The sequence below is a fragment of the Jaculus jaculus genome, chromosome 10 (assembly GCF_020740685.1).
Source record: "Jaculus jaculus isolate mJacJac1 chromosome 10, mJacJac1.mat.Y.cur, whole genome shotgun sequence".
NCBI lineage: Eukaryota > Metazoa > Chordata > Mammalia > Rodentia > Dipodidae > Jaculus > Jaculus jaculus.
The window spans coordinates 77,336,242-77,356,370 of NC_059111.1; the positions used below are offsets into that span (position 1 = coordinate 77,336,242).

Below are 20,129 nucleotides of genomic sequence, written 5' to 3' on the forward strand. Positions count from 1 at the left end.
GAAAGACAGATAGAGGGAGAGGGAGAGAATGGGCGCGCCAGGGCTTCCAGCCTCTGCAAAGGAACTCCAGACGCGTGCGCCCCCTTGTGCATCTGGCTAACGTGGGACCTGGGGAACCGAGCCTCGAACCGGGGTCTTTAGGCTTCACAGGCAAGCGCTTAACCGCTAAGCCATCTCTCCAGCCCTTGAAAATGTTTTAAATTGGTACAGCTTTTCCCATTTCGGCTGGCAGCGTTCAGGACTCGATGGGAACACAGTCAGGGGCTCAGAATGTACTCGTCGCAGACTGGGCACAGATGGTCACGGGTGGGGACGTGAACGCTATCCCAACTAACGACAGCGGAGGACGCAGACTAGCAGGAAGAGAGCCACGCCACCGGCCGCCTCCAGCCTCCCGGGCCGCCGCGCACGCGCACAGCCGCTCGGTCTCCTAGGCCGCACGGGGCGGGGGTGAGGGGGGGCGGGGGCGGGGCTTCGCGGCGCGTGAGCGTGCGCGTGCGCGGCGGACTGGGCGGCGGGCCCCTCCCTTGGCGGAGGCGCGCGGCGCGGAGGACCGCACGGCTAGTGGGGGGGTGAAGTCAGGTGGCCGCTGCCGCCACCACCACCACGGTTTGTCTCCAGAAGGAAGATGGCGGATCTAGACGAGCAGTTGTCTGACGAGGAGAAGGTGAGCGCGGCGGGGGCCGGGTGGAACCGTGGCGGTGTGTGGACGACCTGGACGAGTGGGCGGGGGAGGGGGGGGCGCCCGGGAAGGGCATCGGCGGTGGCCTGCGCGCCGGGCCGCGCTCCCTCCCCTTCCCAGCGCCCCAGGCCGGGGCTGCGGGGCCTGCTCGCTCCGCTCCATGTAAGGGTGTGTGCTCCGAAAATAGGAAGCGGAGCCCGGCGGCCGCGGGCCTGTGCCGGGGCGGGGCGGGGCGGGGGCCGAGGACCCTCGGCGCGGGGCCTGCGTGGGGGTGACCCCGGGCTCTGCGGAGACCCCCGTCGCGGGCCGCCGGCGCCCGGCCCCCAGTGTCGCGGGGTGAGGCAGACGTGACGGTCGCCCCGGAAGCCGACGGTCACTCCTGGGTCCCCTCCCCATCGAGAAACGCTTCCTTTCCTGATTCTCTTGGGTGTTTCCTAACCCCGGGGAGGTAGCGTTCCCAGCAGCCCGCCCCCACGACTGGTTTCCTTCTCCCCATTTCTTTTTTTCTGATTCCTCCCCCCCCTTTTTTTTCTTTTTGGCTTTGACTGTAATCTTCGCTACTCCCATGTCCCCTGGAAGACAGTATTGTTGTTGCTCACCAACCCACCCCCCAAACAGTTTTCTGCTCAAGTTGTCAGCTGCACCCCTGGGGCCTGATTTGCTGGCACCCTGTCTTCTGTTAGGACATAACTCCGAAGAGAGGAGATGGTGCAACTCCTTTGACTGTGACAGCGATGGAACCCAGTTCTCACACATTTGTAATAAGAAATCTGATCATTCAACTTACTACTCATTTGCCCAGTGTCTTTGGCTACTGTGAAGTCCCCATACATAGGCGCCAGTAATGTGAAGGGGATCCTATTGATTTTTGAGTATTTCCTGGAGGCGACCATGATGTGTTTTTCAAAGTCAGAATTTACTGACATATGAATATGTCACAGGTTTGGAAATGTCTATTCCATAATGCTTCATTTTTAAGTTCCAGAACAGGACATCCACATAGGAAATAGTTACATTAGTTGCTTAAGAAATACTAGTGTAAGGCTAAGCCTGTTTTCATTTGAAACCTTCAGCTGCTTTCACACTGCCTTACACCAAAATGTAGGATTCTATCTCCTTAACCAATGTGAATATGCAGAAGTCAGCCTCATCTTCATTGTTGGAAGTCTTTATTTTCCTCTGTGCTCTTTTCACTTGAGTTAGTAGTTTTTTACTTTTGGGAAGAGGATCTGAGATGGAGAGGATTTAGAGATGATAGTTTAAAGCTAATACTTAAATCCTCTTTCCTGTCACCTTATAATTTTAAAGAATACAATTTTAATGTTCATAAATTAACAAAAATGAGGAAGTGGCATTTTCTATAATCCACAAAGCCAGGAGGAAAATTTCCCCAAGTCCCCAGAAGTTATTGGGCAGTATTTTTACATAGGAAGTTGGTAATTGAAAATGTCCATGAAAGCAGGCACACCTATACACTGAAAATTAAGCGTCGCAATTAAGTTTTCCAAAGGGTTTTCTTTTTTAATTTCCTTTGGCATAAATGATTATTAGTAGCTCAAGTGGCTAGAAAGAACTGAGGAGAAAGTGCTCAGAATGGGGAGTTAATGTAGATCTGCTGTGTCTGGGAAAGGCCTAAAATAGGGAAGTGTGCCTCCACTTCAATGAAATGACCAGATACCTTATCATCTGACACTCTCAGGGCACTCAATAGGGGGAGGGGTTGCCTACTAGCCTAGTGTTGTGTAAACACATGAGAAGTTTAATTTTAAATTTTGTATTTTTTGTATTAAATATTTTAAAACACTCTGGATAAATTATGACTATTTTTTAATTTAAGAAAATTATTGGTCATAGTTTCAGGTTAAATTTTAGTAAGCAGTTAAGTGAAATTTTCACATTACTTGTCACTTGAGTTAGTAGTTTTTTACTTTTGGGAAGAGGATCTGAGATGGAGAGGATTTAGAGATGATAGTTTAAAGCTAATACTTAAATCCTCTTTCCTGTCACCTTATAATTTTAAAGAATACAATTTTAATGCTCTTAATCTTTTAGAATTTCCATTATAGATTGCAAAGTACAGTATCACATACATTAAGATGTCTGTAATACTGTACTTTGTGTATGCTCAAATACATTTATTACTTAAGTTTGAAGTAGGTAGTTCCATCATTACCATTTTATCTATTGGTAAAATAAGGTTTCCAAAGCCTTACCCAGTTCACCTAGAGAGGGAGTAGCAGAGTAGAATTTGTCAGAATCTGTGACTGATGTTTTTATGGTGTTATGCTCCCTTAAAATTGATTGTAGGGCTCTTTCAGGCTTGCCTCTTGGGTTTTTAATTTGTTGACCGCTTAGTTTAAAAGGAATGATAATAGCTCTTTCTAGACAAAACTTGTAAATGTCAAGCATGTGTCAGGTTCTAAATTTGTGTTTACTCTTTTTATAAAAAAAATTTTAAATGTTTTAGTTTATTTGGAAGCAGAGAGAGAGAGATAAAGAGAAGAGACACAGACAGAATAGGCATACCAGGCCCTCCAGCCACTGCAAAGAACTCCAGATGCATGCACCACCTTGTGCATCTGGCTTTACTTGAGTAATTGGGAATTGAACCAAGGTAGTTAGGCTTTGCAGGCAAGCATCTTAACTGCTGAGCCATCTTTCCAGTCCTCTTGTTTACTCATTCTCCCCTCCCTCCCTCTCTCCTTCTTGATAGGGTCTCAGTGTAGCCCAGACTGACCTGGGATGCACTCTGTAGTAGTTTCAGGCTGGCCTGGAACTCTTTTTTTTTTTTTTTTTTTTGTGGTTTTTGAGGTAGGGTTTTGCTCTAGCCCAGGCTGACCTGGAATTCACTCTGTAGTCTCAGGGTGGCCTCACGCTCACAGCTATCCTACCTCTATCCCCTAAGTGCTGGGATTAAAGGCATGTGACACTACGCCTAGCTATGGTAATGGAACTCTTGGTGATCCTCCTGCCTCTTCCTCTTGAGTGCTGGGATTAAAGGTGTACATCGCCACACTTAGCTTGTGCTTACTCTTGATGGTAGCTGAAAGGCTGAGAAGTGATAAATATGTGTTTTCATCATTTAAAATTTTTTTTCTTCTGTTTTGTTTTTTTGAGGTAGGGTCTCTTCCTAGCTCAGGCTGACCTGGAATTCAATGTGTATTCCAGGGTGGTCTGGAACTCACAGAGATCCTCCTACTTCTGCCTTCTGCATGCTTAAAGTCGTATGCCATCATACCCAGCCATTTTAACTTTTTAAATTGTTTTTATTTTATTTATCCATTTTGAGAGGAGGGGCAAATAGAGAGCGAGCGAGCGAGCAAGTATGGGTAAGCCGGGGTTTCCAGCCACTGCAAACGAACTCCAAATGCATGTGCCACCTTGTGCTTCTGGCTTTACGTGGATTGTGGGGAATTGAACCTGGGTCCTTTGGCTTTGCAGGCAAGCATCTTAATCTCTCAGTCATCTCTCCAGCCCCATTTTTAACTTTATTGACAACTTCCATATACATACAATGTATTTTGATTATAATCCACTCCTGTTACCTTTTCTTGTCCTCCCCCTTGGTCCTCTTCTACTGAATTCTGCCTTTTAAACTACCCCCGCTTCTATTTTAATGTCTTTTTTTTTTTTTTTTTTTTTTTTTGCCTCCTCCATCCATGATGAAATGTCATGGGACTTTTTTTTTTTTTTTTTTTTTTTTTGCCACTCCTTGTCCTGAAGACAGTGTTCTGAAGCATTCCTCCCATCCTGTGGCTGTTACATTTTTTCTGTCCCCTCTTCTACAATACTCTCTGTTTTTATCAATTTGATTGAGGTTTATTATTATTTGATACATTTAAACATTCTTTGCTACTTCTATAGCTTCATGTTGGCCTTATGTTAAGCACTTCAGAAATCAGCTGAAGCCAGGTATGGTAGTATAAGCTTGTAATCACATAGGAGGCTAAGACAGGAGGCTTTCTAGTTCTGAGGTCAGCCAGGGCTATAGAAGTCAGTTCAAAGCCAGCATAGGCTATCTCATAAAACAAAAAGTAATGACCACAAAAGAAAAGAAAAGAACTGGGTGTGATGGTGCATACCTTTGATATTAGAATCCAGAGGCAGAGGCAGGAAGAGTACAACAAATTTGAGTTCCAGGTTAGTCAGGATAGCATGATGCCACAGTCTCAAAAAAAAAAAAAAACACATTAAAAAAAAATCTAGGATAAGTTTTGCTTTTAAAAAATCATTTACATTTAGAAGACTTTAAAATTTTTTAATGACAATTTCCATAATTATAGACAAACTATGATAATTCCCTCCACTTTCTCCTACAAATCCACTCTCCATCATATTCCCTCCCCCTCTCAATTAGTCTCCTTTATTTTGATGTCATCCTTTTTTCCTCCTATTGTGAGGGTCTTTTGTAGGTAGTACCAGGCATTGTGAGGTCATGGATATCCAGGCCATTTTGTGTCTGAAAGGTTGCATTGTAAGCAGTCCTACCCTTTCTTTGGCTCTTACATCCTTTTTCCCACCTCTTCCACAATGGACCCTGAGCCTTGGAAGGTGTGATAGAGCTATTTTGGTGCTGAACACTCTTCTGTCACTTCTTCTTAGCACTGTAGTGCCTTTTGAGTCATCCCAGAGTCACCAGCATATGAAAACAGAAGCTTCTCTAACTAAAAGAGAGTAACATTAATATGTGGGTATGGACATTAAGAGAAATGCTTACCAGACAGTTTGGTGAACATAGTATATGCATTTAGCCAGACAGCAGCAGGTGTTAACTACCCTAGGGCTCATGACCTCCTCTGTCATAGGTTTTCAGTACCAGGCATGTATTCCCTTCCATGGAGTGGGCCTCCAAGTTGAGAGTGGTTGGTTTCCCCATAACAGACATGCCACTATTGCACCCAGTGGCTCATTTGGCCTGTCTGGCCCAACGTAAGACTTGCAGTTTCCACTGTTGTTTATCTCCACTGATGATTTCTCTCCCATATGGCTGCACATAGCATAGCTTTTTCCAGCTTTCTGTCAGCTGGCCTACAGGGAGGAGATTTTCAGCTCAGCTTCAGCTTGATTTCTTGATTTCTGAGTGAGCTTGCAGCCCATGCATTTTGAGTAGAAGACTTTTAAAAACATTTATATATTTATTTATTTGAGGGGTGCCCAGTTAGAGAATGGCACACTCTTCTGAACACTCTTCTGTCACTTCTTCTTAGCACTGTAGTACCTTTTGAGTCATCCCAGAGTCACCGGCATATGAAAAGAGAAGCTTCTCTTACCAAAAGTGAAAGTAACATTAATATATGGGTATGGACGTTAAGAGAAATGCTTACCAGGCAGTTTGGTGAGCATAGTATATGCATTTAGCCAGACAGCAGCAGGTGTTAACTACCCTAGGGATCAGGGCCTCTAGCCACTGCATACGAACTCCAGATGCATGCACCATCTTGTGCATCTGGCTTTAAGTGGGTACTAGGGAATTGAACCCCAGTACTTAGGCTTTGTAGGCAAGTGCCTTAACTGTTAAGCCACCTTTCCAGCCCCAGAAGTATAAGAAGTATGAGTATAGTGTTTTCATTTAGCCAAAGAACAGTGGTAGCTTCTTCTTTCTGGAGTGTATTACTTTCCAAGCGATAGGCTGTTGACTTGGTTCTTACTATCTGTCATGAAATTCCACTGTGCAAGCCTCATTGCCAATCAGGGAGCAGTTGATTACCCCTAAAACTTATGTGCCACTATTGCACTTATGTGCACATTGTGCCTGGTTTGTTGACAGTGTATCCTTTAGGATTACTGCTTAAGACTGAATGACTTTTCTCCCCATCAGCCAACATAACACTTTGTGATGCTATGGCTGCTAGCCTGCAGAAAGATGGCTTCTTTGTCAGTTTCAGCTTGATTTCCCATTGTCCTGCAACTGTGGTATGTGGTGTCTTCAGCAATAGGGTTTCGCCATCTAGTTCTGGTGGGTGACCAATGGAAATGCAGTCAAATTACATTATTTTATATATTAATGTTCTCAAGTAAAAAAAATAAGAAAAGAAAACCAGGACTAAGGGCTAGGGACTCGTGGTAAAGCATTTGCCTACCATTCCCAAGGCCAGGAAGTAGATTTCTCAGGGCTGAAAAAAAAGTCAAAGGAAAAAAATCATTTACAGTTTCCTTTTTGAATATATTTTAAAATTTAGTCACTTGGGGCTGGAGAGATGGCTTAGCGGTTAAGGTATGTCTGCCTGCAAAGCCAAAGAACCTTGGTTCGATTCCCTAGAACCTGTGTTAGCCAGATGCACAAGGGGCACATGCGTCTGGAGTTCATTTGCAGTGGCCAGAGGCTCTGTCATGCCCATTCTCTCTCTCCTCTCTGCCTCTTTCTCTTTCTTTCTCTCTCTCTCAAATAAATAAATAATAAAGTTTAAATTTTAATCACTTTATCTTCATTGGCCACTAGGTTAATAGGATGTATATTTAATTGAGGAAGCACAGTGGCATTCTTTTTTTTTTTTTTTTTTGGTTTTTCGAGGTAGGGTCTCACTCTGGCTCAGGCTGACCTGGAATTCACTATGTAGTCTCAGGGTGGCCTCGAACTCTCGGAGATCCTCCTACCTCTGCCTCCCGAGTGCTGGGATTAAAGGCATGCGCCACCATGCCTGGCCACAGTGGCATTCTTGAAAGCCACTAACTTGCAGCAGTATGCTCAACAGTCATTTTTTTTTTTTAATTTTTGTTTATTTTTATTTCTTTATTTGAGAGCTACAGACAGACAGAGAAGGAAGCAGGGAGAGAGGAGAGTGGGCGCGCCAGGGCTTCTAGCCACTGCAAATGAACTCCAGACACGTGCGCCCCCTTGTGCATCTGGCTAACGTGGGTCCTGGGGAATCAAGCCTTGAACTGGGGTCCTTAGGCTTCACAGGCAAGCGTTTAACTGCTAAGTCATCTCCAGCCCTCAACAGTCATTTTATTTTATTTTATTTTTATTTTATTTTTTTGGCTTTTCGGGATAGGATCTCATTCTAGTCCAGGCTGACCTAGAATTCAAGTCCCAGTGTGTCCTTGAACTCACAGCAGTCCTCCTGCTTCTGCCCACCCTCCCCAAGTGCTGGGATTAAAGGTGTGTGCCACCACCCCGGCTAAGTATTTTATTCATTTATTTATTCATTTATTTATTCATTTATTTATTTGAAAGAGAGAGAAAGAAGCCTATAGAGGGGAAAATGGGCCTGCCAGGACCTCTAGTCACTGCAAAGGCACTCCAGACACATGCGCCTGTTCCTTGTGCATCTGGCTTATCTGAGTCCTGGGGAATCAAACTGGGATCCTTAGGCTTTGCAGGCAAATGCCTTAACTGCTGAGCCATCTCTCTAGCCCCCAACAATCTTATTTACATAGGTGTAGAACCTGTAGAAATGTTGTTCATTCCTGGGTCCTTGGTATTGTATGGTAAAGCATTTTTGTGAATTGGAAATTCTATGAAATTGTGTAGAGCTCAAAAAAAAAAAAGGACCATTCAGTTGGAGAAGCAGAGGTTCAGTGGAGGGTAATAGGGAATGGTGGACAAAGGAAGGCGGTAAGGATTATGATCAGTGTATATTGTGTATGTGTATGGAGGTCATCAATAAAATAATTTTTTAAAAGGGGGCCATTCCTTTAAACATTTTTTGTTCATTTTTATTTATTTGAGTGTGACAGAGAGAGAAAGACACACACACACACACACACACACACACACCCAGAGAGAGAGAGAGAGAGAAAAAATGGGTGTGCCAGGGCTTCCAGCCACTGCTAACAAACTCCAGACGCGTGCACCCCCTTGTGCATCTGGCTAACGTGGGTCCTGGGGAATTGAGCCTCAAACTGGGGTCCTTAGGCTTCACAGGAAAGCGCTTAATCACTAAGCCATCTCTCCAGCCCCCCTTTAAACATTTTTTTAAACCAGATCTTCTGATTTTTATTTGTTTTGTTTTCCAAGGTACATTCTTACTCTAGCCCAGACCTGAGTTTTTATTTTTTTTTTTTATTTTTATTTTTTGCCTCTACCTCCCTAGTGGTTGGGATTACAGGTGTGTGTCATGGTGCTAGGGATCAAACCAAGGCCTCTGTGTGCTAAGCCAGCACTCCTGTTCACACCTCCAGCCTCTTTGTTTCTTTACTCCTGTTGTATTTTTGTTTGTGTGCCCCGTGTGTGCATATGTGTGTTGGTGGAGGGTTGCTTATGTATGTGAGTGGAGGCCAGAGGTTGACATTGGGTATCTTCCTTTATTACTCTCTACCATATTTTTTGAGGCAGCGTCTCTCACTTTTGGCTTACCAATTTAGCTAAACTACCTAGCCTGCAAGCTTCGGGGATTCTGTCTCGGCCTCCCCAGCACTGGAATTGCTGGCATGTGCTGCTATGCCCACCTTCTACCTGGGTGTGGGGATTCATCATGCTTGTATGGCAAGCATATTCCCAACTGAGCTGTCTCCTTAGCCCCTGAAAACTTTCCTTGTGTTTGTTCTTACTTTACAATCTAAATTTTGTTATTTGAGCATTAAAACTATGTACTATATAAATATATATCTTATACCAGATATATATCTTACACAAAAATATGTATCTTATACAAGTAAATTATTTCTTGTCTGAAAAGTTAATTTGTATTAGTGTTTGGATTTAAATCTCTCAGTTCACAAGGTTATTAACTTGTTTGGTAACAAAATTTTACTACACAAACTTAATATAATTTGTACCTCTTCTGTGTGGCAGCACTTAAGGAAGAAATAAACACAAAGAAAAAGTGGAGATGGGATAGAGAGATGGTTCAACAGTTAAAGGTGTTTGCTTGTGAAGCCTAAAGGCCTGGGTTTAATTCCCCAGTACCCATTTAAAACCATTTACACAGTGGTTCATACATCTGGAGTTTATTTTCAGTGGCAAGAGGGCATGACACACCCATACTCACTCTTGGTCTGTGCCTGTTTTTCTGAAATAAATAAATAGTGAAGTTTAAAAAATGTGTCCTAACTGTTCTTTTCTTTGTTATATTTGCTACTGTTAAGAGTTTATTATAGTTTCTAGAGAACACTCTAGTCACCTCTATCTAAGCTATACTTTCATATATTCTCTAAAAATTTCAGTGGTTAATGACAGGGAAGCATATCTTTAATCTCGACATACAGGAGACAAGCAGGAAATAGAGTTATAGCCATCCTGGGCTACTTAGAGAGACATAGATAGTTCTTATATTTCCAGTACATAGTGTTATCTAGTCACGTTGTGAATTTAGAGACCTGCCTGCTGATCCATGTTTCCCTTGAACTTTGAGGAGAAAAGGTAAATCTTTGTTCATTGAGCTATAAATATAAATGGTGCCTAGTGTATATAATATGGCATGATAAATGGTATATTTCTTTGCTCATGACTTATTGTTCCTTTTGAGTAGAGCTGCTCTCTAAAAGGTGAAAAGTTTACTACTGTTTGCTCAAGGTTTAGTTCAGATCATAAGGCTCATTTAATTTGTCCTGATCATAATAATATTAATATTAAACACAGGTTTGCGGAATACTTTCTTCCTTACATTTGTTTCCTTTTCAATTGGAATTTCTACAGTGCTGTCTTTAGCATGTGCCATTACTGTGCATGCATGTAGAGTGGTGGTTCAGTGTGTTGCAGTCAGGTTGGCATTGCTGGTAGAAATCACCCAACCAAGGGCAGCTTGTGGGAAAAAGAGGTTTATTTTGGCTTACAGGGGAAGCTCCACTCCACGATGGCAGGGGAACACGATAGCATGAACAGAGAATGGACATCACCCCCTGGCCAACATAAGGTGGACAATAGCAACAGGAGACTGTGCCCAACACTGGCAAGGGGAAACTGGCTATAACACCCATAAGCCTGCCCCCAACAATACACTCCCGCAGGAGGCATTAATTCCCAAATCTCCATCAGCTGGGAACCTAGCATGCCGAACACCTAAGTTTATGGGGGACACCTGAATCAAACCATCACAAGTGGATGAATGAATGAATGAATAAAGAAGCCATGAATTCACAGATGCAAAGTAAAAGTAGCAAGTTTTTTTTAAAACCACTTATTATTTGAGTGAGGGGCAGAGAGAGAATGAATGAATGCAGATGGTAGCACCAGGGCCTCTAGCCACTGCAAATGAACTCCAGACGCCTGCACCACCCTGTGCATCTGGCTTTATGTGGGTACTTGGGAATTGAACATGAGTCTTTAGGCTTCACAGGCAAGCACTTTAACTGCTGAGCCCAAATAACTCCAGCCCGATTAACAGGTTTTTGAAAGGAAACCTTGCTTACCTAAAATTTCCATTCCTAAATTGTGATAGATCTTAAAGTTCATAGTCAGATGAAGTTCCTGGTGTTCTTTGAGGTTCAGGTGATACTAACTATAGTCAATATGGCAAATACTGTTTATAAGCAATGATTATACTTTAGCCTCACTATACAAGTGAAACTGACTTCAGAAGTCTTGTGTTTGTAGAGTGTAAGCTGCTATAGTATTTCATCATTAATGTAGAATTAGTTTTGTATCTTATTAACCAATAAGTAGACTTAATCAGTAAGCAATTGATTTGGAAAATACTGATTTCTGATTTCATTCTGTGGGTGAATTCTGCTACTGAACTAATGCCTACTATAAGCAGGAACTTGACATCAGCTGTAATGCTAATGGAATTGTTGAGTCTATGTACAGTAAGACAAAGTTATAGTATATTTCAGTAGATTTTGAAGTCATTTTACATAAAATAAAGTAGTTCCATAAACTTTTCAGTGTAATGTCACATAAAATGTAATGAAAAATATTGTATAAGATTGCAAAGTGTGGTGGTAGAACTTGACCTAATTGCATACTTTGATCTAGAAGCTTAATCATCTGCCTGCAGCTCTTATATTACAAAAGCTTAATATGCATACAGAGAAAGCAGACAGGGGCTTTGGCCTGTCAGTATCAGCCACATCAGGTTCTATAAGGTACTCTTAGATGTCAGAAAAATATTTCACACATTTTATTTTGAAGGTTTAGATATACCACCCATTTTTGTTTAATCATAGCTGAAAACTTTCATTGCATATTTTAGTTCACATTATTGTGGTTGGAAATTCATGGGGAAAAACAAAGCCTTTTGAAAACAAACTCTACATTAATTTACTCACCAAATACAGGTTGAGTATCACTTATCAGAACTGGCTTAGATTTAGTTTCTTGGATTTTGGAGTATTTGTGTAGACATAAGATACCTTTGGGGGCTGGAGAGATGGCTTAGTGGTTAAGCGCTTGCCTGTGAAGCCTAAGGACCCCGGTTCGAAGCTTGATTCCCCAGGACCCGCATTAGCCAGATGCATAAGGGGGTACATGTGTCTGGAGTTTGTTTGCAGAGGCTGGAGGCCCTGGCATGCCCATTCTCTCTCTCTCTCTCTCTCTCTCTCTCTCTCTCTCTCTCTCTCTCTGTGTGTGTGTGTGTGTGTGTGTGTGTGTGCCTCTTTCTCTCTGTCGCTCTCAAATAAATAAATAAAAATAAATAAATGTTAAAAACTTTTAAAAAAAGATACCTTTGGGTAGGGATCCGAGGCCAAATATGAAATTCATTTGCTGCTTATACATTTTATACATATAATGTGATGGCAATTCTATACAATATTTGCAAGAAAGAAGTTTTATCTACTTTATGGCAGAAACTTTACCATGAATGGTCTCATTTGTTAAGGGAAACTTACTAAAAACACACTGCCACCCATAAGTATACTCATATTAAAATAAGTTACCCCACAACAATGTAATTGTTATTTGGTCATAAACTTTAAATAGCATGCAATTCAGTGAAGTTTTTTCTTTTTTAATTTATTTTCAGAAAGGCACACGATTTTTAGAGTTGTGGAAACAACTTCAAATAATTCACGTAATTGAAATGGAAAATTGCCTAATAGCTCCTTTAACTTTTCTACCAGTCTCTTAAGTTCTTTGATGTCACATTTCCTTAAGAATCAAGTATATAACATATCATCTCTCTCTTTGTAAGACTGAACACCTAAAATTTTTCATATTTACCCCTTTGGGTTATGAATTTATGTTTTTTTGTTTGTTTTTTAATAAAAATTACTTGGCAAGCTTCTTCTAAACTATGGATCTCTAGGTCCTGGTTCTTTGGAGATTGATCTAGAAGGTCTGTAATGGAAACTGGGTTGTGTCAGCTTTTCAGGTGACTCTAGTGACATCTATATTTGGTAGATTTCTACTTGTCTCCTTCCTTGATCACAGAGGAGATAAGTATGTATGTGTCACAGTGTCCAGCATGTGGAAATTATATGGGTTATAGGGGATGTTCTCAGATAAAATGCAGCTAGTTTTGCTATATTTGAGTTAAAGATAAACAGTGAATCCTTTTTCACATAGGTGTTTTCCATGTAGTGGACCTTATAACTGCTGGAGAGTATAAAGGTGTTTTGCCTCTAAATCTTCTAAATGGCTTCAGATGATTTTTTTGTGGCATATATGTATGTGCACCTGTGTGCATATACCTTCTTTTTACACTTATATCTCGGATTTCACTTGCTCAGAAATTTAAAAAAAATTGCCAGCTTATTGTATTACTAGCCATTTTTTAAACATATTTTTACCCTTCCTTTGGCTCTTACATTTTTTTTTCTTGGTTGTTTATTTATTTATTTATTTATTTATTTATTTATTTATTTATTTATTTATTTATTTGAGAGCAGCAGACATAGAGAGAGAGAATGGGTGCATCAGGGCCTCCAGCCACTGCAAACAAACTCCAGATGCGTACACCCCCTTGTGCACCTGGCTAATGTGGGTCCTGAGGAGTTGAGCCTCAAACTGGGGTCCTTAGGCTTCACAGGCAAGCACTTAACCGCTAAGCCATCTCTCCACCCCTTACTAGCCTTTTTTTTTGGTTTTCTGAGGTAGGGTTTCACTCTAGCTCTGGCTGACCTGGAATTCACTATGTAGTCTCAGGGTGGCCTCAAACTCACAGTGATCCCTCCTAGTTTTTGCCTCCCGAGTGCCAGGATTAAAGGTGTGCACCACCGCACCTGGCTTCCTTACTGGCCATTTTGGTGAGGACTCAAATTTCCTTCTACTGTTCACATTTACAACAGCTCATTAGGGGGCAAGCATTATACCATGCAGGGCCACATAAGGGTTGTACTTGCAGAATGTGAGCAAGAAGTGTCTGTGGGAGGCAAGCCTTATAGTAGTAAGAGAGTGGGGTGACCTTTGGTTCCAGAGGGAGGATGTGATTGTATTGTTTGAATAATTTCATGGACGGGTAGGTAACAGAAGACTGTTAATTAGTGATAGACAAGAACTCTATGCATTCCCTGTAATAAGGACAGTTGCTTGGCTTTGGGACTTCTGTGGGAGCAGAGCATAAAAAGAGCTGTGGTTACTACATTCATGATGCAAATAGTAGAGGACATCGTCTTTAGGCCTTTTTACTACAGATCTCAGTAATATTTTTTTGAAAATAGTGCTAATGATTTGTAAATAGCAAGCTGTTTTTAGGAGCATAATTTGAGAATTTTTCTTTTTATATGAGTATGTCTTTTGATAACTTGTAAAATCTAAGATGTTGCTGTGTGCAGCCTTACCATTGTTGATGAAAAATGGTTAATGTGGTTAGGATTCTAATTTTTTCTTCTGTGTCACTGTCATGAGGCATTTGAGCAGGATCTGGTAGAGGGGAAAGAATGCTGGCTTCTGGGTGCACTGCAAGGATCATAGAAATGCATAGGTATAAACCATCCTTGTAACACTAGGTCACAAAGAAACTAACATGTAGTGTGTAAATGTGTTTTGTAAAGTTATTTTTAAGAATTCTGATACTAATACATGTTGTGTGACTATTCCTAGGGAGACATGAACAAACTTGTATTCACCCCAGATAGGGTACAGATGACTGACCAAAGAAACAGTTCCACACAAGTTCATTTTTTTTTTTTTTTTAAGTTCATTCTTTGTCAGCATGGGCTTGTACAATCTTGTCTTTTCCTATAGGTTTTTATCTTTACTATCATTATTTAGTTTGTTGCTTGAATTGTAGAGTACATGTTTCTTGGCTTTCTTTTTTTTTTTTTTAGCCTGTATAAGGACAGAGTACAAGAAAGGAGAGTTTGATTAATTTGTTTTGTTTTGTTTTTCGAGGCAGTGTCTCACTGTAGCCCAGGCTGACTACATAGTGAACTATGAAGTCTCAGGTTGGCCTCGAACTCATGGCAGTCTTCCTACCTCTGCCTCCCAATTGCCGTGTTAAAGGTGTGCACCACCATTCTCAGCCAGATTAATTTGTTTTGAATAATACTTTTCCCTGACAGTTGATGGACAGCAATTATTTTTCCCCAGAGCTCATATTTTAGGTATTACTTTGTGTCACTTTTATGTGCTTGAATAACTGACTTTAAGTTGCTATGCTCTCCTATAAGAAATTAAACAAACTGGAAACATTTTAAAATTACATTTGTATATATTTTATACAAAATAGTATGTGGAACCAATAGAAAGAAAAAAGATAGGTATTCCATCTCTTAGCTCAGGTTAATACTTGAAGCTCTGATAGAATAGCTTTCTTTTAAACTACACTTCCTAATGTGATTGTTGTAAGGTATGCTATCCAGAAATACTATAGAAGTAATATTTCCCAAGTTTTACTCTAGTTTGATAGGAACTGACTTTGAAAAATATGTGAGGAAGGTGGTGATGGATGAAAATGAAGATTTAGCGGGATGTACCTAATAATTGACACTACTGTTCAAAAACATTGTAATTCCCAAGGGTAAATAGAATGGAGTTAGTGGTGGAGAAAATATGTTTTTAATTTTCAGAGATTCTTTCTACCTTTGGGATGTTGTCTTGTTTACTAGTATGACCTTCTTTCTTTCTTGAATTTAAAAGGAGGCTATAGAGTAAATAATTTTAAAAATTACAGCCATCTGGAGACTACAGCAATCTACAGAAAATATTCACATGATTGATCATGGTCTTAGATAGTTTTGATAGTTTGTTCTGCAACATACATGCTTTCTTTAGCATCTGAGAAATCCAAAGATCACCTTTTTATATTATGCAATCTACAAAGACCACATTGAAATAGTTCAGGCTGACCAGATTAAAATACTGTTTTAGGTTCTCAGCCAGTCTGCACCCTTGACCTCTGAGGCCTCGGTAGTATTGCTTTTGACTCACATTCTGTTTGTATATTACAGGAAGCTCCTTACCATCTTTAAGCCCATAGGATAAAAAGATCATTTTTTTCTTTCATAGTAGAAACTAAAAAAAGAACTGGTAAATCATAAGTGATATATGCCTTTTAAAGTTCAGTTGCTAGTTAATTGTACTGCTATATCTGTGTGCTATTTATTACCATTATTTTAATTTTTCCAGTTTTAATGCACTTAAACGTGTTAAAAGAGTTTTTTTTTACAGTGGCACACAGTAGAAGATTTTAGCACAAGCATAAATAAACCACTACCAAAATCTAGATAACTCTGTCACTTTCCAAACGCCCTCATTTTTTTCCTTTCTATCCTCTTTGTAGTCATATCCTTCCCCACCCATTCCTAAGCTCCTGGCAACCATAGATGCGTTTTCTCTTGTTATAGAACTTTCAGAATTACACAACCAATACATACTTAGTAAAAGCTTCAGATTTGATAAGTACCAAGATGCTTTCTGTACTGTTTGTACACATAAATGTATGGGAGTTCCAGGTTTTATTATTGTTTTGTTTCTGTTTTTGCAACCTCATCAGTATTTGATGTTATTAGTCCTTTATCCAGTCAGTATGCTTGGGACCAGAAGTGTTTCAGAGTTCAGAGTATTCTAGGTTTTGGAATGTCTGTGTATACTTCACAAGCGAACATAAAGTTTTGAGTAAATTATTTGTCATCAGTGTACCTAATTGCATCTTGCTTCACACATACAGCATCTTCATGATTTTTTGCACTTCAATTTAAAAGAAGGAAAGTTGTAAGAAAATGTTTGTCTATATTTAGTTTTAAATCTTTAACAGTATTAAATTATAATTTTTATCTGCCTTTGTTCTATAAATTATGATTATATTAAATGATAAATAGTAATGGGTTTGAAACTTAAGGTGTTTGAGTACAGAAATGTTATCTTTAAATTCTTCTTGAGTCATTTTATGTAGAACTTTGAAATTGTGTGATACTAATTTTTTTCTTATTTTATTCTATGGTATTTATGTCTTCATTTCTGTTTTAGGTACGTATAGCAGCAAAATTCATCATCCATGCCCCTCCTGGAGAATTTAATGAAGTTTTTAATGGTAAGTGTTTGTAATACTAAGGCTTGATGTATTGAGCACTCTTTTTTTAAATAACTTGTTTCATTTTTAAGAAATCAAAAAATAAATAAGCTAGGGAGAATATGTGTAAAAGTAAATGTTTTCTGAATTACAGTGAAAATTTTTGTCAGTTTAGACTTGTGATAGCTAAATATATTTATGGTATATGTGATAACTTAGCTTCAGTAAACTTAACAACCCACTTAAAGGAATAAAATAGGTTTTATTCTAGGTACTTAATATATAATATAATAAGTATAATCTTACTCTGGGAATGGAGCTTCTTTTTGTTTGTTTGTTTGTTTTTCAAGGCAGGGTCTCACTGTAGCTCAGGCTGACCTGGAATTTACTGGGTATTCTCAGACTCACAGCGATCCTCTTACCTGCCTCCCCAGTGCTGGGATTGAAGGCATGCAAAACCATGCCTGGCAGAATATAGGTTCTTGAAAGTTGCTTTAAGCAATATAAGCACATAGTCATTAAATTTCTTCAAAGACAATGCTAATAGATCAAGATGAGCAGTCAGTAAAATGGGAGGAGAGAGTTTTCAGCATGTAGGAACAGCACATTTGAAACCATTATTATTTACATTTCATCTTCTACTTAATACCTTTCTTTAGACCTTATTGGCAAACATTTTAAGTTTTTCACCCATTGCTCAGAAATTGAAACATACATATATGTGCCTCCTTGTTGCTCTTGCGCAGTAAGGACAAAAGGATTAAAAGTGCCACCAAAATGGCTTGCATTGATGTCTTCCCAAAACATTTCTTAGTGTAAGTTCCTGCTAGTATTGTAAATGGTGCTATTTTTGTTGTGTATTTGGCCACCAGTGTGTCTTAAGTTAAAGGTGAATTAATATAGAGCATCCTAGTTTTTTTTTTTTTAATTCTACTCCAGAGTATATCAAATATATTTTTATGATGTCTGATCAGTCATTTTTATTCCTATAGTATAAGATACAATGGGATCTCATCACAGAAAAGATTTAGCTTAAAAGTAAAATAAGGCAAAAAAGTTAAAGTTACTCTTGAAAAATCCCTTGAATCATGTAGTACATGGTTATATGAGATAGAGTAATTTAGATTAGTACTTATTAAATGCAAGAAAATAGAAAATCAGTAGCATTAAAAAAAATCTGGAAATTAAAGTAATTCTGTGATTTAAGATAAGTAAAATCTCAGGTTGTTAATTGGAGAGGTAAAGAGAATTTAAAGTATATATGAAAAGGCTATATTATAATGTTACTTTAATATTCAGCAGTATAATGTACACGTGCATTAATGTGTTTGATGTTAAAAAAGACAGACTTAAAAAAAAAGACAAGACATCCTTTCCTTAAATTCAGAATTGGCATGTAACTTAATTTGATAGCAGTGAAACAGATATAGTCAGTATTGTTTTTGAGATGAGGGTTTCATGTAGCCCAGGCTGACCTTAAACTCTAATCCTCTTGTCTGTACTTCCTGAGTACAGGTAGTCCAGGCTTAATAAATAAATGCTAAGAAGAGTTTATTGCTTTTGTTGTTAAACCTGAATTAAATGTACTGTATTTTTTAATCAAGAATATACTAGAAGAATATGTACTGAAAATTGCTTTTGTAAGTCTCATTTGAAATTAACATAAAATTAATATGTTCTATTGAGTTAGACTAAATTCAGGCACCTAAGGTGAGCTATTAAGTAGGATAGGAATGAAGAGTACTCTGTGGAATAGAAGTGGTGTATGGAATTTAATAAATGTTAATAGTTAATAAATGGTAATAGAGCTAAAAAGGAATTAAATCTATGAAGTGGAAATCTCTGTTACTACTTCTATGACTTTTTGTTTAAAAAGGTTTGCTTCAGAATGGTTCTAAGAGTAACAAAAATTTTAGAATTATAAAGTCACAAAAATCTAATCAGTCAGTAGGCTCTTAAAAAAATAAAAATAGGAGTTGGGCATGGTGGCGCATGCCTTTAATCCCAGCACTTGGGAAGCAGAGGTAGGAGGATCACTGTGAGTTTGAGGCTACCCTGAGACTACAGAGTGAATTCCAGGTCAGCCTGGGCTAGAGCGAGACCCTACCTTGAAAAAACAAAAATAAATAAATAAACAAATTAAATTAAATAAAAATAGGGTGACAGCTTAGTTGTTATAGTGCTTGCTGTCAATCATGAGGCATGTAGCAGAAGAAAAGATACATGAATAGGCAACTTTTTCTTTTGAAATGGCTATTTTTTTTTAAATATTGGTTTTTTATTTTTATTTTATTTATTTGAGAGTGACAGAGACAGAAAGGCAGTTAGAGAGAGAATGGGCACGCCAGGGCTTCCAGCCACTGCAGACAAACTCCAGATGCATTCGCCCCCTTGTGCATCTGGCTAACGTGGGTCCTGGGGAATCGAGCCTCGAACTGGGGTCCTTAGGCTTCAGAGGCAAGCGCTCAACCGCTGAGCCATCTCTCCAGCCCTGAAATGGCTGTTTTTATAAAACTAAATCCAAAAATTTCTTTCCTACTTCCCTCCCTCTATTCTTCCTTTTCTTATCTTTTTTTTTTTTTTTTTTGGTTTTTCGAGGTAGGGTCTCAGTCTAGTCCAGGCTGACCTGGAATTCACTCTGTAGTCTCAGGGTGGCCTTGAACACAAGGCAATCCTCCTACCTCTGCCTCCCAAATGCTGGGATTAAAGGCGTGCGCCACCACGCCTGGCTTCTTCCTCCCTTTCTTGAGAGAGAGAGAGAGAGAGGGAGTGGGGGAGGGAGGGAGGGAGAGAATAGGCACTACAGGGCATCCAGCCACTGCAGATTAACTCTAGACACATGTACCACCTTCTGCATCTGCCTTACGTGGGTCCTGGGGCCTCAACCTGAGTCCTTTAAGACTTCTCAGGCAAGCTTCTTAGCCACTAAGCTATCTCTCCAGTGCCCATTTAAAATTTCTTCAGTACTTAAAAGAAAAGAAGAATCAACAACCAAACTCTCCCCTTTAGTCCCTTACTGTTTGAATTAACTACTTCCAATATTTAACACACACATAACAATACATGTACTAGTAGTATGTATGCATTTTTGAATTGTCCCTTTTATATATTTTCATGTTAGTAAATACATACATAGATACATTTTTTTTTTTTTTTTTTGGTTTTTCAAGGTAGGG

General features: G+C 39.7%; 1 protein-coding gene across 1 annotated transcript in view; it reads left to right on the forward strand.

Moving 5' to 3' along the window:
- The first annotated feature begins 518 nt into the window (after nt 1-518).
- Capza2 (capping actin protein of muscle Z-line subunit alpha 2) overlaps nt 519-20,129 on the forward strand; it is a 41,961-nt gene continuing 22,350 nt past the window's right edge. The window contains exons 1-2 of the mRNA XM_045160971.1: nt 519-667; nt 16,911-16,974. Of these exons, the coding sequence (XP_045016906.1) occupies nt 629-667; nt 16,911-16,974 (103 nt within the window). The 5' untranslated portion in view covers nt 519-628. The remainder of the gene's footprint in view (nt 668-16,910; nt 16,975-20,129) is intronic.